Raw genomic sequence first — 15,993 nt, 5'->3', positions numbered from 1 at the left:
CATGTACACAAAGCCAGAATTTTCCATGGTAAGAGTTCTTTCTTGCCTCTCTACAACCCTCTTGGCCTGTAGGGGAAGCTTCTGGCATTTTTAATCAGGCATAGAAAAAGTGATCACTTCTTAAAAGGCTACACATCTGTTGGTTAATATATTCCATGAGGACACACACTTAAATACATTTCCCTTCATGTAAAATTTATATGCAAAGGAAGATTTCTTCCTCCTGCAAAGAACAAAAGTTATCTTCCTTCTCAGCCAGACTTTAACTTACTACTCAAGTTTGGAGTAAAACTGCAAGCTGTTTTCATGGTTTGAACGCTTCTTGTATGTTCTTCAGTGGCTGTTCTTGCCTGTTATTAATGCTTTTGAGTTATAAGCGAAGCCTGGTTTTGATTCTTAGAGCACGTATTTAATAATTTGCTTCAGATAAGACTAAATAAACAAATAATGAAAGTAAGATCATCTTCTTTAAAGCTATTTCAAAGAAGAAAGTTCCTGAAAAACCTGAGGTTCTGGAAGCAGTGGAGCTTACACCTCTGAAAGGTATTTCACAGTCTAGAAAACGCTCAGATGCAGTATCCCTTCATCTGACTCCTTGCTCTTCCTGCTTTCTAGAATGTTCTTCTTCTTTCTTTTTTTAAAATAATCAGAGTAGTCTCATTGATTTCTTGTATTTTTGTAGCTTTTATGGTCCTGGTTCATGAGTATTGCTTTCTTTGTCTCCCATCAATTTCATACATTCCTGAGTAGATGTTTTTTTCTTTGTCTCATCTACATATGTCTTCTTGCATTTTCCTAAACTCAAAAATATTAAATTTTACTGGTTAGCTGACATTAATATCAGGACACATCTTAGATTTAAATGCTTTGCAATTTCACCTGAACAACAATATTTTAGCCAGTGTTATAAGCACTAAAAATAAGTCCTGTTCTCCTTCTATACTATTAAGGTGATTCATAGGGATTTCCTTGTGGCTTTCTCTTTTCTTTTTTCTCACGGACTCCAAGATATTCTTTCAGGTGTACAGATCTCATGTTGTAGGGAAATTTCATTATCACTGCAGGTTATTTTTTCAAAATTTATTTCTCTTTAAACAATATTTTTCCCTATCTAAACTTAGACCCTAAAGAAAAATAAATGAATCATAAAACATCTATTAAAATTAAAATTGTGAACTTTTCCAGTAAGTATGGTGGGTAACCAGTGTTCTGTTTAATTAACACATCCAGACTCATAAGTTGAATCTGTTCTTGTTTCACTCTGGAATTTTGGAAAAATCACCCATCTGAATGTATATTTCCTGATTTATAAAATGGAGATTACAAAATAATATTACTATGGATGTTAACCAGTAAAGGATTATTACAAAGCCACACAAATATTAAAATGACATGTAATGACATATAATGACTTTAAAAGTAATAACTACAATGGTGTGTTCTACACCTGAGTCTCATATGTCAGTAAGATCTTAAAAATAAAAGAATAATATGGAAAAACAAATACAAAGATATATTTTCACTATATCTATTAAATAAGAAAAGGATATTAGGCCGTTCCAACTTATGTTAATTAATGCATGGGCATCTCCAGTTTGATCAATGAAAATGGTTTACATTACGAATATTGGTAACTTGAAAATAGTATCGAAGGCCAGCACAATTTATCATGGATAAAAAAATTTAATGTTTAACTGTGAAATTTTACTTAAAATATCAGTACTTGACAGAAAAAAGTCATTATTTAAAGTGAAATATTTACATATTTCCCTTCTGCATGTTTGAAATTTGAAGTAAGAGACAGGCATGGCTGTGTTTTCACATAAAACAAAAACTTTTTAATGAATTGCAAATGTAATTTTTAAAGCACCAAATGGGAAATTTAGAAATAGCTAAGAATTCAGATTGTAGGTGTGTGAGCAAATATAATGTTACATGATACAAATAAATAATGCTTTAAATTAGATTTTTTTTTTTTTTTTCACGGTACATGGGCCTCTAGCTGTTGTGGCCTCTCCCGTTGCGGAGCACAGGCTCCGGAGGCTCAGGCTCAGCGGCCATGGTCATGGGCCCAGCCGCTCTGCGGCATGTGGGATCTTCCCGGACCGGGGCACGAACCCGTGTCCCCTCCATCGGCAGGCGAACTCTCAACCACTGTGCTACCAGAGAAGCCCTAAATTAGATTTTAATTGACATTAGTAGAGAGGTAAAATGGTTCAGTAATCAGTAAGTGTTTCTCTTTTTTTTTTTCCCCCATTCAAAACAATTAGGGCTACAGTAGTAATAGGAGGCTGCTGTATATAGTATCATCTGCCATGCTTGATATTCACTAAAGATGGGATTAATTTGGAATTCCTTGGGTCCGTTTTAGTTTAAATTCAAGAACATTTTCTTATTCATTAAAAAGAAGCTCTAACACCAGCTTTCAAATTCTATAGTTCTATAATTTCAGGTTAGTATTAGTTCAAAACGGGGACCTTGAGAAAGGATGCTTCTTAAGAAACTTATCAAACTCCAGATACTTTTGGTTTCTTTCATCAGTGGAGAAGATTGAATAATGTCACTAACACCTACTATAGCTGATGGTCGGGAAGATATCAGAGTAGATTTGGGCAATCTACAATTGCAGATTGGGGCAAAGATGCTGTCAAGAACCTTGTATTTGATGAAAGATTCATAAAGTCAATATAGACACTTTTAAGATGAATGAATATATTTGCCTGTAGTTAATGCAATTGAATTTCATCACAAGGTTATATAGATGTTTGCAGAGGAAACAACTTGAAGTGTATTCTTTGCTTTCAAATTCTGTGATATTTATATGTAACAAAAATAATCACTTATACAGTAGTTACTAGTTTTGAAAGAGACATTTTTCTTGTTGAAATTTACTTTTTATATGAATTCACTTCAAAATTTAAATCATATTCTTTTAAGTGCTTGGAGGTGAAAAGAAAGTTCGCAAATTACTTCCTGAACCTAAACCTCAACCAAAGGAAGAAGCTGTTCTCAAAAGCGGTATAGTATTTTTCAACTGTTATATCAGCTTCAAATACACACACAGAAAGGACTTGAAAGCTTACAAAATGTTTCTGTCCTTTGGTTTTCTTTTAAATTAGATTCCCAATTTATCAAAATTCATTTGTAGTTGTATTGAAAATTAAATGTAATCATTTCCATCTTTTTAAAAGAAGACAAATTTTGTGAGCAGAGTATCTTGAAATTTACAACATTAATAGACATGACTAAATTGATAATATTCTAAACTAATGACCGTAGCTGCCATTTTCATAATTGAATTATGTAGTAAAATACACTAAACCTCTTAAATACTCTAAATTACACCAAACTATTTAAGCCTAAACTCAGCATTCAGTTTTAAAAAGTGTAACACAGGATTACCACAACTCATAAATAACATTTTCTAAAAACTGAACTTTTTTTTGACTTATAAAATATTAAAGAATTAGAAACAAGATATTTGAATGAAGAATCAAATTCTAACATTTTCTTCACATAGAATTACTTATTTCTAGGCTACATTTCTTTGGCCATCTCCACTTCAGTAAACTTTATACTTACTTAAATGCTTCTTTTCTCATTAAATTATGACGTTGGATTGTGATTAGAATTTGTTGCTATTCAAATTATTCATTTTGTGTTTGGGTCATTTCTACCAGGGATTTAACTCTGAACAGACTATCTACATAGATATAAAGTGACTCTGAGTGTTGTTTTAATTAACGTAACAACCTTTGATTTTTTTTTTTTAAGCATTTTTAGTGTAAATACCAAGTTCCCCGGTGCACTAGGTTGCATGCTTTTCACTTTCCTTGCTTTGTACATTATTTGCATTTGTCAAATGTATTCAACATCTTCATTTGTTTGTCTTGGTTTTCATATAAATATTTTTGTCTTTTAAGTTCTAAGAAAGAGACCTGAAGAAGAACCTAAAGGAGAACCTAAAGAAGTAGAAAAAATTAAAAAACCTGCAGGTAGGAATCTCAGTAACAATTTGTGAAATTATCTTTTAACAAAATGGACATTTAACAAAAAGTTTATCTTGTAAACATAAATGGATTTAAATATAAATGTAGCTTCATATTTCATCTGTCACATAGTCTATGTTTTCCATTGCCTGCTTTCTGTTTAAATATTTTTATAGTACTCAAATATATTCATGCATTTCCCTGCACTTCATTATTATTATTATTATTATAATTATTATTATTATTATTATTTTGTCACTTAAGTTTTCCAGTAGAAACAGTTGTGAAATAATCAAGTTGGCTGCAAAATGACTTCATGGGAAGGTGTCAGAAATGTTTCATAAAATTTGAGGGCTTTTAAGGGGGCTGATTTTTATCATTCGCCTTGTCACAAAGGGTATATTTGGAACTATTTCGAAGTGATTTAGAAAGGGAGTGATAATGGAGTTGGGAGGCAAGTATAGGTGAAATAAAAGAAAGAAAAATAAATTGAAGCAGAGTCAAGAAGAGAAAATAGAAATTAACTGATAGAATATAAGGGTTTTTTTAAGCCATCAATAGAGCTTTTGAAAAAAGTTTGATCTGATTATTTCAGATCAGTTGATTTCGAAGGATTCAAATCCTAAAATAACGCTAGAAAATCATCTTATTATCTTAAAGTGCCAGAACCACCTCCAAAAGCTGTTGAAGAGGTTGAAGCCCCTCCAGCTACTGTTACCAAAAGGGAAAGGAAAGTTCCTGAACCAGCAAAAGGTACAAACTTTCTGGCATTTTCTTAGTTGTCTCTAAAAATACAAATATGCGTCAATTAAAATATCATTATGGGCTTCTCTGGTGGTGCAGTGGTTGAGAGTCCGCCTGCCGATGCAGGCGACACGGGTTTGTGCCCCGGTCTGGGAAGATCCCACATGCCGCGGAGCGGCTGGGCCCGTGAGCCATGGCCGCTGAGCCTGCGCCTCCGGAGCCTGTGCTCCACAACGGGAGAGGCCACAACTGTGAGAGGCCCGCGTACCGCAAAAAAAAAAAAAAAAAAAATCATTACACTGGCATTAAGATTTGAACACATGACCTTGATCTGCTCATCTCATCCAGCTTAATTTTCTTTACCATTTCACTCTCATGTGCAATTGCCTCATGTCCACCCATTTGTTAAATAATTTTTTTTGCGGTACACGGGCCTCTCACTGTTGTGGCCTCTCCCGTTGCCGAGCACAGGCTCCGGAGGCGCAGGCTCAGCGGCCATGGCTCACGGGCCCAGCCGCTCCGCGGCATGTGGGATCTTCCCAGACCGGGGCACGAACCCGTGTCCCCTGCATCGGCAGGCGGACTCTCAACCACTGCGCCACCAGGGAAGCCCAAATTACTACGTTTTAAAAACTAAAACAATTGTACTTATGGGCAATGAGATGAAAAACAACATTAGAACCAGTAAGACTGCCTTACTATATTTTCTAAGTATTTTGTTTAAAATGCAAAATAAACTTGGAGTATCTGATTTGGTGACTATATGTGTACAAATTCTAATACCTTCCAAGATATGTTAAACATGCTCAATTTTGGTTTGACTTTGTGAAAAACTTCAAAAATACTGTGATAATCTGCTTATTACTGTGAATTGTTTTAGTGCCTGAAATTAAGCCAGCAATACCTCTCACTGCACCTGAACCAAAACCAAAGCCTGAACCAGGTAAGCAAGCTTATCCTCAATGTCGACAGCATATTCCTTCATGTTTCACACAATTAATGTGTAGCTAATAAGAAAAAGGGAGTAAAGTCCGCATGCATCAAATGATTTCTAATGTCCCAATGTATTATTAAATTATATTGCTATATTTTACTTAATATAATATGTTACATATATTCAAATATATTATTATATTGTATATAGATTTTATTATAGTTAGAATATATTGTTCTCTGAAAAACCAGTTATTAGGAGATTTTAAAGTTACATCAGAGAAGGCAAATAGGCCACCAAATGATGTTTTAGGAAGTGACAAAGGATACATTAATGCAATGGACATCTTTCTACAGAAGTGAAAATAATCAAACCACCTCCTTTGGAGCCCACACCAGCCCCTATAGCTGCCCCAGTGACGATGCCAGTCGTTGGAGAGAAAGCAGGTACTTATTCTGTGGTTTTCTTTTTGCTTGTTTGTTTTGATGGCTTAATAAAAACTTCATTAAAAATCAAGCTCTCTTTTTGTTGAAACATAGGCATCATTTCAATTGTGGGAGCTTATATAAATTCTCAATTAAATTTTCTTCATCTGCTACTCTATAGCAACCTAATCTCTCAACCATGGCTGCCTATTGTGTTTCAATCGGAATGTACATTCCTGCAAGACACCATTTCTTTATATGCTTTTGAGATTAAGTAATGAATATGTTCAGTGCTGATGAAAATTAAGATGTACAGATACTCTCTAAGGACATACATACAGGAATCCCATGGAGATTCAAATTTCCCATGTGCCCTGCAGGAATCATTTCTCATTTTTTAAGAAGATTGCATTTTGGGATAATGAAAGAGTTCTGGAAATGGATAGTGTTGATAGTTGCATAATATTGTGAATGTACTTAATGCAACTGAATTAAGTTGCATTAAAAATGGTTAAAATGGTAAATTTTATGGTTAAAATGGCAAATTTTATGTTCGGTATATTTTACCACAATGAACAGGAAAAGAAAAAAACAGGACTGCATAGTTCAGCCTTTAAATCTATATAAGAATTTATATGGATAATAATTTTCTTAAATGTACTAACTCAGTGGTACAGCTATCTCAGGTACAAACGAAATACTTATTATTGTACATGAACTATTAGTAGTTCATCACTTAGGTGATAATCTCAAAACCAAAAATAATTTGACATGTATTGATCATTGACAAATACACGTCCTAACTATTTGATCTTTGGCTACGTCCTTCATCTCTTTAAATTTTAATTTCCTAGTCTGTAAAATCAGAATAATAACTATACCTACTAGGATTATTGTGAGGATTAAATATATGCAAAACACTTAGCACAGTGCTTGGTACATGGTAAGCCCTATAGAAATATTTGGGTTTTTATTGTGTTTAATAACATGAGACAATATACTATGTTCTTCTGGCTGTAGTTTCATTTTAATATTTATATTAACATATTTTGTCACTGATATTTGTGGTTTGGGCATTATTCTTTTAAGCTTTTATGATTTCTATGTGATAACTTTAATTAGTTCAGAAAAAGACGAAAACTGCCATTGAGATCATTAAGTATGTGTAAAAATACAGCTTTTCTCACATCCCCAGGGCCTGACACTAGGGAATTGATTCTACAGTTTATACTGCCCCTGAGTGAACTGAATTAAACTCTAAGTGTAGGAACTGTCTTCGTTCTGCCTTAGTTCATTGTCTAATTAAGGTAAATCTTCAAAGGAATCCATGCATTTGTAGAACATAGACCCTTTCTTTTTCCTTAGTCTTCTCCGGATTTATCTGCCCAACTTAATAAAGAAAGCCCTTTAGTAACTTCTGGGTCATTTCCCTTTTGCCTACATTGATTCCTTGTTGACAAAAATGTATTTCCTTGGTTCACATAACCAGCACATACATAAACATATAAAATACTTTACATAGCTAGGCAAGAATAAAACTCTTTTTCACAAGGGAAGAGTAAGCCTTCCAGAAATGGGAGAATAATTACTTGCTGAAAGTAATTTTTTAATCCTAAGAACATTGGCAATTTAGCTTGGTCACATCATTCTCAGAATATGCCTTCTTGGAAATATCCAAATATTCTCCATGGAAGTCATATAAATCTAACTTTTTCTTTATGCATTAATATTTATAATAAAGAGCATGACTCAGCCCACGTGGTTTACTACTAAGCATGAAATAAGTCTGAAAATTGTTTAAATGCTGAGTTTTATTTTTATTTCAGAAGCCAAAGCACCGAAAGAGGAGGCTGCCAAGCCAAAAGTTCCCATCACAGGTAAGATTCATTTCCCTGTATCTGAATTGTAACCTTTCACTCTGGGAAACTTTACATTCAAGGGAAACTTTCTGTACGAGGGGGAAAAAATTCAAAATTTACATCAATCTTTATGACTTGTAATTGATTCTGCAAAAATTAGTATGTTTTCTGATATTGCAACTAATATACCTCTAATATTATTCAAGTGGGTAATACATATATAAAATATATACTTTAGCATAATAAACCCTATAAGTTCCTAGTTTCATTCTTCATACACATGATATTTATACATGACAGATAAAATACTTAGACGCTAATCTGGACATTATATATTTGGCTTTAAAACTTGAGAAAACGAAGAGCGTTTATTATTCATGGATTCCTTATGCCACCTCATTTTCTTTCTGAAAGAAGGCAGGATGACTTCAATTGACCTTTCAGTTGCCTAGTCTTTAATTTTCTCTTCTTGTCTTCTGGTCACTGTATCACTGGTTTCATCCAGCAGACAGCCAGATGTGCACTTTCTGACCCTTATGGAAATGCCAATTCAACTTTTAATTTTATTTTGAATTAGGTGTAGCCAAAAAGACTCCTTCACCAATAGAAGCTGAAAGGAAAAAGTTAAGACCAGGAAGCGGTGGAGAGAAACCACCTGCCGAAGCTCCGTTCACGTACCAGCTGAAGGCTGTGCCACTGAAGTTTGTGAAAGAAATCAAAGACATTGTCTTGACTGAAGCAGAGTCAGTTGGCTCTTCTGCAATCTTTGAGTGTTTAGTCTCCCCCTCCACTGCAGTTACAAGCTGGATGAAAGATGGTAGCAATATCCGTGAGAGCCCAAAGCACAGATTCATCGCTGATGGGAAAGACAGAAAGCTGCATATCATTGATGTTCACCTTTCTGATGCTGGCGAATACACCTGTGTTTTACGTCTGGGAAATAAGGAAAAGACCTCCACTGCGAAACTGATTGTCGAAGGTAATTTCCAGGCTTATGAATATGGTCTGTATTAAACTTTAACACAGTAAACCTCAATAGCAACTTTTACTGTCATTTTAGACAAAACCTCTTATTTCCAAGTTTTATTTCATTGAAAATATTGTACGTATTGAAAAGTCTCTGCAGATTCTTAATACCACAATTCTCCACAGAACTTCCTGTGCGTTTTGTAAAAACGCTTGAAGAGGAAGTCACAGTGGTCAAAGGACAGCCATTGTACTTGAGCTGCGAGTTAAATAAAGAACGTGATGTGGTCTGGAGGAAGGATGGCAAGATTGTGGTGGAGAAACCCGGCAAAATTGTGCCCAGCATCATTGGCTTGATGCGGGCCCTGACCATCAATGATGCAGATGACTCCGATGCAGGGACGTACACAGTGACTGTGGAAAACGCCAACAACCTGGAGTGCTCATCCTGCGTGAAAGTAGTAGGTTAGTACTTTGCTGGGAAATTTAGTTCTACTTATTATTATGTTAAGAAAAGAGAAGAGAGAATTTTATTTCCCAGTATCAGGATATCAGTAGTCTTATACCTTATCTAAGAGGGGGAATATCAAATCATAACAGATTAATCATGTCCAGTTTGAGAATTTTTTCCTATTTCTGAAATTTACTAAGGAAGTTATTTATTTTACTTGTTCAGATCATAATTATCTTTCTGACCTCACTGTCATACAGAAGTCATTAGAGACTGGCTGGTGAAACCCATCCGAGATCAGCATGTGAAACCCAAGGGGACAGCTGTTTTCACCTGTGTCATAGCAAAGGATACTCCAAACATTAAGTGGTTCAAAGGATATGATGAAATCCCCTTGGAACCAACTGATAAGACTGAGATAGTAAGAGATGGAAATCATATACACCTCAAAATTAAGAATGCTGTGCCAGAAGATATTGATGAATATTCAGTGGAAATTGAAGGGAAAAGATACACTGCAAAGCTGACACTTGGAGGTATAAAAATCTTACCCTTTATTCCCAAAGATAAGTTTTGTATATGAGCCTGAGGCAAAACAATGTACATACATACACACACACACACACACACACACACACACAAGCATCTTTAGGTTGTTGAAAGCCTTATGGTATTTCATCGTTTACCAATACAGATCGTGAAGTTGAATTGCTTAAACCAATAGAGGATGTTACCATCTACGAGAAAGAAAGTGCAAGCTTTGATGCAGAAATCTCAGAGGCAGACATTCCCGGAGAGTGGAAACTGAAGGGAGAACTTCTAAGACCCTCACCTGTGAGTAATTTCTAATTTTAAGTTGTTTAGTCATATACACAAATGAACCTATCTACGAAACAGAAACAGACTTGCAGACATAGAGAACAGACTTGCCAAGGGGGAGGCAAGATTGGGGAAGGATGGATTGGGAGTTTGGCGTTAGCAGATACAAACTATTACACATAGAATGGTTAAACAACAAGGTCCTACTGTAGAGCACAGGGAACTATATTCAATATCCTGTGATAAACCAGAATGGAAAAGAATCTTAAAAAAAAGAATGTATACATATGTATAACTGAATCACTTTGCTGTACAGCAGAAACTAACACAACATTGTAAATCAACTGTACATCAATAGAAATAAAATAAGTTGTTCGTCATATAAAATAACTACATTCTATAATCAGGTTTGACGTTCAGATTTGGTTCAGTAACGTGATCAAATCTGGAGTTACTTCCAGCTTCTGAAGTCTCAAAGAGGGGAAGAAATTTGATGCATTATTTGTGGACAGCTCAGCAATTTTTAAAAAATTTTATGACAAAACACTTTTCCTTATTTTTATTAGTAGTATTACAGCTATTTTTATGACTCTGTAGAAATCTGTATCTGAAACATTCTATCTCATTCAAATGCTAACGAAAACTGCCATCTTCCAGACGTGTGAAATCAAGACAGACGGTGGAAAACGCTTCTTGACTTTGCACAAAGTCAAACTGGACCAGGCCGGTGAGGTTCTTTACCAGGCACTTAATGCAGTCACGACCGCCATTCTGACAGTAAAAGGTATTGGCCTTTAGAACTCGTGGAGTGTGCTCAACTTCGTCTTATAGTCCTCTGCATTCTGAGAAACCTCATTCTTAATGTTTGATTTTCAGAAATCGAACTTGACTTTGCCGTGCCCCTGAAGGATGTCACGGTCCCAGAAAAGCGACAGGCTCGATTTGAATGTGTCCTCACTCGAGAGGCAAATGTTATATGGTCTAAAGGACCTGATATAATCAAGTCATCTGACAAGTTTGATATCATTGCTGATGGAAAGAAACACATTCTTGTCATCAATAATTCTCAGTTTGATGATGAAGGGGTCTATACTGCTGAAGTGGAGGGCAAGAAGACCTCAGCAAGATTATTTGTTACAGGTGAGAGCTGGTGAGATCTGCCTCTAACATCCCATAGTTAGGCACATGAATATCTGACTTTAAAGACAGAACACCAAGTTCTAACAGCTGTAAGTGACCATCGGCCCCATGACTTTATTTTCACATTGCCATCAAAACAACCCCCTTAATTTTTTTTTCAATGGAGGAGAGATCCATTTGAAAATGTGACTCAGTAAATGCCACGTGAAACAGATTCTTTCTACCAGACAGATTAGAGTGGAATATTTCTGAACTAAATTGTATTTCTGAGCATATTACCTTGCATTGCAGGTATAAGATTGAAATTCATATCACCTCTTGAAGATCAAACAGTGAAAGAAGGTGAAACAGCAACTTTTGTCTGTGAACTTTCTCATGAAAAAATGCACGTAGTCTGGTTCAAAAATGATGCCAAACTCCACACAAGCAGAACTGTACTCATCTCATCGGAGGGCAAGCTTCACAAGCTGGAAATGAGAGAAGTGACACTGGATGATATATCCCAGATCAAAGCTCAGGTTAAGGACCTGAGCTCCACAGCAAATCTGAAGGTCTTAGGTATATGTGACCAACTATAACCAAAGAGCCAGTTTTTGGGTGGTGGGAGTGGGTAATAGTTAAACATTTTGCAACCTGTAACTCTTTAATTACCTTTCATTTTCACGTTCTTCTGATCATCTGCTGAATGTCTTTTACAGAGGCCGATCCCTACTTCACTATGAAATTACATGATAAGACTGGAGTCGAGAAGGATGAGATTATTCTGAAGTGTGAAGTGAGCAAAGATGTGCCAGTGAAATGGTTTAAAGACAGGGAAGAGATTGTACCTTCACCCGAATACTCTATCAAGGCAGACGGCCTGCGCCGCATCTTAAAAATCAAAAAGGCAAAACTGAAGGACAAAGGCGAATACATGTGTGACTGTGGCACAGACAAGACAAAAGCAAATGTCACTGTTGAGGGTGAGTTGCGTACAATTTTTAAATGTACCCTATCTGAACCTGCAGTTTATTTGTTCAGTCATTCGAACAAAAGTCTGTATAATTTCAGCCCAACTAATAAAAGTGGAAAAACCTCTGTATGGAGTGGAAGTGTTTGTGGGTGAAACAGCTCGCTTTGAAATCGAACTTTCTGAACCGGATGTCCACGGCCAGTGGAAATTAAAAGGAGAGCCTTTAACTGCTTCCCCTGTAAGTCACAATGATCTGATCCCACAGGTGGGCGGATTGCTTGGTTGTTGGTGAAAAATGATCCATTTCTGGTATGAAATCTCTTGATTATTTGTAGGAATAACCAGTGATGAAAATGATGTTCTCCTTTCTCTTTCCTCCTATCCTCACTCCAAACAGGACTGTGAAATCATTGAAGACGGGAAGAAGCATGTTCTGGTCCTTTATAACTGCCGGCTGGATATGACAGGCGAGGTCTCCTTCCAAGCCGCCAACGCTAAGTCTGCAGCCAATCTGAAAGTGAAAGGTACACTCCACCTGCCAGCCACCCTTCTGTATTTTCTTTGCCAGGCTTCCTTATGGGACCCAGAATTGATGAATGGAATCATATTCTGGCTTCATTCACACCCTTCTTTTTTCAGAATTGCCACTTATCTTCATCACGCCTCTCAGTGATGTTAAAGTCTTTGAGAAAGATGAGGCTAAGTTTGAGTGTGAAGTATCCAGGGAGCCCAAAACATACCGTTGGCTGAAAGGAACCCAGAAAATCACAGGTGATGACAAAACTGAGCTTATTAAGGATGGCACTAGGCATTCGCTGGTCATCAAATCTGCTGCTTTTGAAGATGAAGCAAAATACATATTTGAAGCTGAAGATAAGCACACAAGTGGCAAACTGATCATTGAAGGTAAATAGTTTTATCAGATAGGCCAACTTTAATTGCTTTTTTTTTTTTTTTCTTTTTGGCTTTTATATATCCTCCTTTAAGGACTGGAATTAATAAGGGGTTTTTTTTGTTTGTTTTCTTGATAGGAATCCGACTCAAATTCCTCACCCCACTCAAGGATGTAACAGCCAAAGAGAGGGAAAGTGCTGTGTTTACTGTGGAGCTGTCCCATGATAACATTCGTGTTCGCTGGTTCAAGAACGACCAGCGCCTGCATACCAGCAAGTTGGTCTCAATGCATGATGAAGGGAAAACCCACTCCATCACATTCAAAGACCTCTCTATTGATGACACCTCTCAAATTAAAGTAGAAGCTATGGGTTTAAGTTCAGAAGCCAAACTCACTGTGCTAGGTAGGTGCTTTGTTTTTCAATTTAATTTTATTGCATTCAATTCATCAGAAATTTGTGGAGTATCTACTATATAAAATTCTTTCAAGGGTTATATTGCATGAAAGCAACACCTATCCTTAAGAAACTATCACATATATTATTAGGCTCGTCTCTCAAATGTTTTTACCTAAAAATATGAGGATTTTAAAGGGATAGACTCTGGCTCACAAAATAGCCAGTTCAAATCAGAATTAAAACTCAATTAATTATTGAGCCCTGTCATGTTTAAAATAGGAATATAAGTACTTCTTCTCCCCTCACTTTATCTAAATTATTTCAGAAAAATGTTTTTCAAGTCCCTAGGAATCACAGAACTTACATTAATAAAGCTCATGGTTTTTCCTGGGCCCTTAATATTAGGCAGATTATATATAAAGTCTAACATATATAGAAACTATCAAAGGCAAACAATTGATATAAGAAAGACTAATAGTGTGAATCTGAACGCTTACAGGTAAACGAGGCATAAGAGATTTGCTAAGAAATTAAAATTTCATCTGAGTAATGAAGGAACACATAATTAGGTTTGAAGCTAAATTTCATTGTATCTTTCAAACTACTGTTAATAAAATACTTCAAAATATAATATAGGTGGATTAGATTTTGATAAATCCCAGGCATTGATTCTGTTTCTAACTTTTAGAGAACTTTTGAACATAAACATGTTAAATGTTTGTGGAAGCATGGTGCAATTTCTAAACATACCCAGACCTCTGTGAGCTGCCCTTTAAACTTTCCAAGAGACTGTCATCTCCTTAAGTGGTTAATAAAATTTTTTCACTTTACTTACTTTACTTGCAGAGGGAGATCCATACTTTACAGGAAAGCTTCAAGATTACACTGGCACAGAGAAAAATGAAGTGATTCTACAGTGTGAAATTAGCAAAGCAGATGCACCGGTGAAATGGTTTAAAGATGGACAGGAGATAAAGCCATCTAAAAATGCTGTTATTAAGGCAGATGGCAAGAAGCGCATGCTAATCCTAAAGAAAGCCTTGAAATCAGATATTGGACAGTACACCTGTGACTGTGGGACAGATAAGACCTCAGGAAAGCTTGAGATTGAGGGTGAGGAAATTTCCATGAGTTTCACTCTTGAAGCTGTTGGAGTTATTTCTGCCAGAGGCCAATGACACATGCTGACCCTGCACTTTTTCTAGATCGGGAAATTAAACTGGTGCGACGCCTGTACAGCGTGGAGGTGATGGAGACTGAGACGGCCCGCTTTGAAACCGAAATCTCGGAAGATGATATCCACGCCAACTGGAAACTCAAGGGAGAGGCACTACTCCAAACACCTGTAAGGCTATTTCTGAACTTGTCAACACCTAGAGGAGCTGTATGAAATAGAAAAGGACAGGAGGAAAGTCAGACTGCATGCAAGGCATTTAAAACATATCAGGTTCTTTACCAGACCTCAAACCAAAGAGAGCTATTAGGGTCTATGAATGGGCTTGGACAGGTACACTTGCAGTATTTTTGATCCAGCATAGTGGTATGAGGCTGTAGATATTCTGTGATACTGCTAGTTGGTTCAAAATGATGTGGCTAAAATAAACACTGCCTTCATGAATAATATTTGTCAGCTTTCTTTCACAAAACTCAAAATTATATGGTCGCCTCACCAGTTATTTGTAAATTCCTTTAATTAAGATATTATATCCTCAGAAAAAAATACCAAAGAAGATGACTTCCTACAAAACCTTTTCTTTCTTTGGGTACAGGAGTGTGAGATCAAGGAAGAAGGCAAAATGCACTTCCTTATTTTGCACAACTGCCGCCTGGACCAGACCGGTGGGGTAGATTTCCAAGCTGCCAATGTTAAATCTAGTGCCCACCTCCGAGTAAAACGTAAGTATTATGTGTTTCTGCTGAAAACAAATTGTATACTTCTGCAGCAAATGGATGTGAGTGAAATTAATTGGATTTATTCAATTAATTAGAAAACCTTATTAAAGTGTATAGAAACTGGCTTTCTTGCATTTACTTTTTGTCATCCTCATACAACTGTGGTTCAGATTCTAAAGTTTTGGAAATTTCACTGACCTTGCCATTTGAACAAAAGAAAATTAAGTCAGAATCTCCCACTTCGTAATTCCTTCACTCAAAGTAGATATTCATAGAAAAAGAATCTAACTCAGAACACTTAAAGACCCTTAAAGAAATCCTTCAAGTGGCTGTACAAGTATAGCACCATAAAGAAAAACTTTGCTGTGTGGGCATTTCAGACTCATTTCAGGCTAACATTTTTGGAAGGTGCAAAAGTGTTTATGGGTTGGACAGGCTATGACATTGAGCGGCCCTTGTCCTCTCCCAATCAGAGGCTTGGTTATTTTGAAAGTCGCATACCTTCCGTAGCAAGAGGAACTTGATGCCC

General features: G+C 36.2%; 1 protein-coding gene across 1 annotated transcript in view; it reads left to right on the top strand.

Moving 5' to 3' along the window:
- TTN (titin) overlaps positions 1-15,993 on the top strand; it is a 284,036-nt gene that overhangs the window by 161,572 nt on the left and 106,471 nt on the right. Inside the window, exons 200-221 of the mRNA XM_007450732.1 lie at positions 475-543; positions 2,938-3,018; positions 3,924-3,995; positions 4,650-4,742; positions 5,614-5,676; positions 6,024-6,113; positions 7,919-7,969; positions 8,529-8,930; positions 9,104-9,382; positions 9,629-9,904; positions 10,063-10,202; positions 10,845-10,971; positions 11,064-11,327; positions 11,619-11,885; positions 12,026-12,289; positions 12,378-12,517; positions 12,677-12,803; positions 12,919-13,185; positions 13,311-13,577; positions 14,418-14,684; positions 14,777-14,916; positions 15,341-15,467. Coding sequence (XP_007450794.1) covers positions 475-543; positions 2,938-3,018; positions 3,924-3,995; positions 4,650-4,742; positions 5,614-5,676; positions 6,024-6,113; positions 7,919-7,969; positions 8,529-8,930; positions 9,104-9,382; positions 9,629-9,904; positions 10,063-10,202; positions 10,845-10,971; positions 11,064-11,327; positions 11,619-11,885; positions 12,026-12,289; positions 12,378-12,517; positions 12,677-12,803; positions 12,919-13,185; positions 13,311-13,577; positions 14,418-14,684; positions 14,777-14,916; positions 15,341-15,467 — 3,873 coding nt within the window. The remainder of the gene's footprint in view (positions 1-474; positions 544-2,937; positions 3,019-3,923; positions 3,996-4,649; positions 4,743-5,613; positions 5,677-6,023; positions 6,114-7,918; positions 7,970-8,528; positions 8,931-9,103; positions 9,383-9,628; positions 9,905-10,062; positions 10,203-10,844; positions 10,972-11,063; positions 11,328-11,618; positions 11,886-12,025; positions 12,290-12,377; positions 12,518-12,676; positions 12,804-12,918; positions 13,186-13,310; positions 13,578-14,417; positions 14,685-14,776; positions 14,917-15,340; positions 15,468-15,993) is intronic.

The sequence above is a fragment of the Lipotes vexillifer genome, unplaced genomic scaffold (assembly GCF_000442215.2).
Source record: "Lipotes vexillifer unplaced genomic scaffold, Lipotes_vexillifer_v1.1 scaffold29, whole genome shotgun sequence".
NCBI classification, from domain to species: Eukaryota; Metazoa; Chordata; class Mammalia; order Artiodactyla; family Lipotidae; genus Lipotes; species Lipotes vexillifer.
The sequence above is the reverse complement of the archived record's forward strand: the minus strand, read 5'-3'. Positions and strand labels throughout refer to the sequence as shown.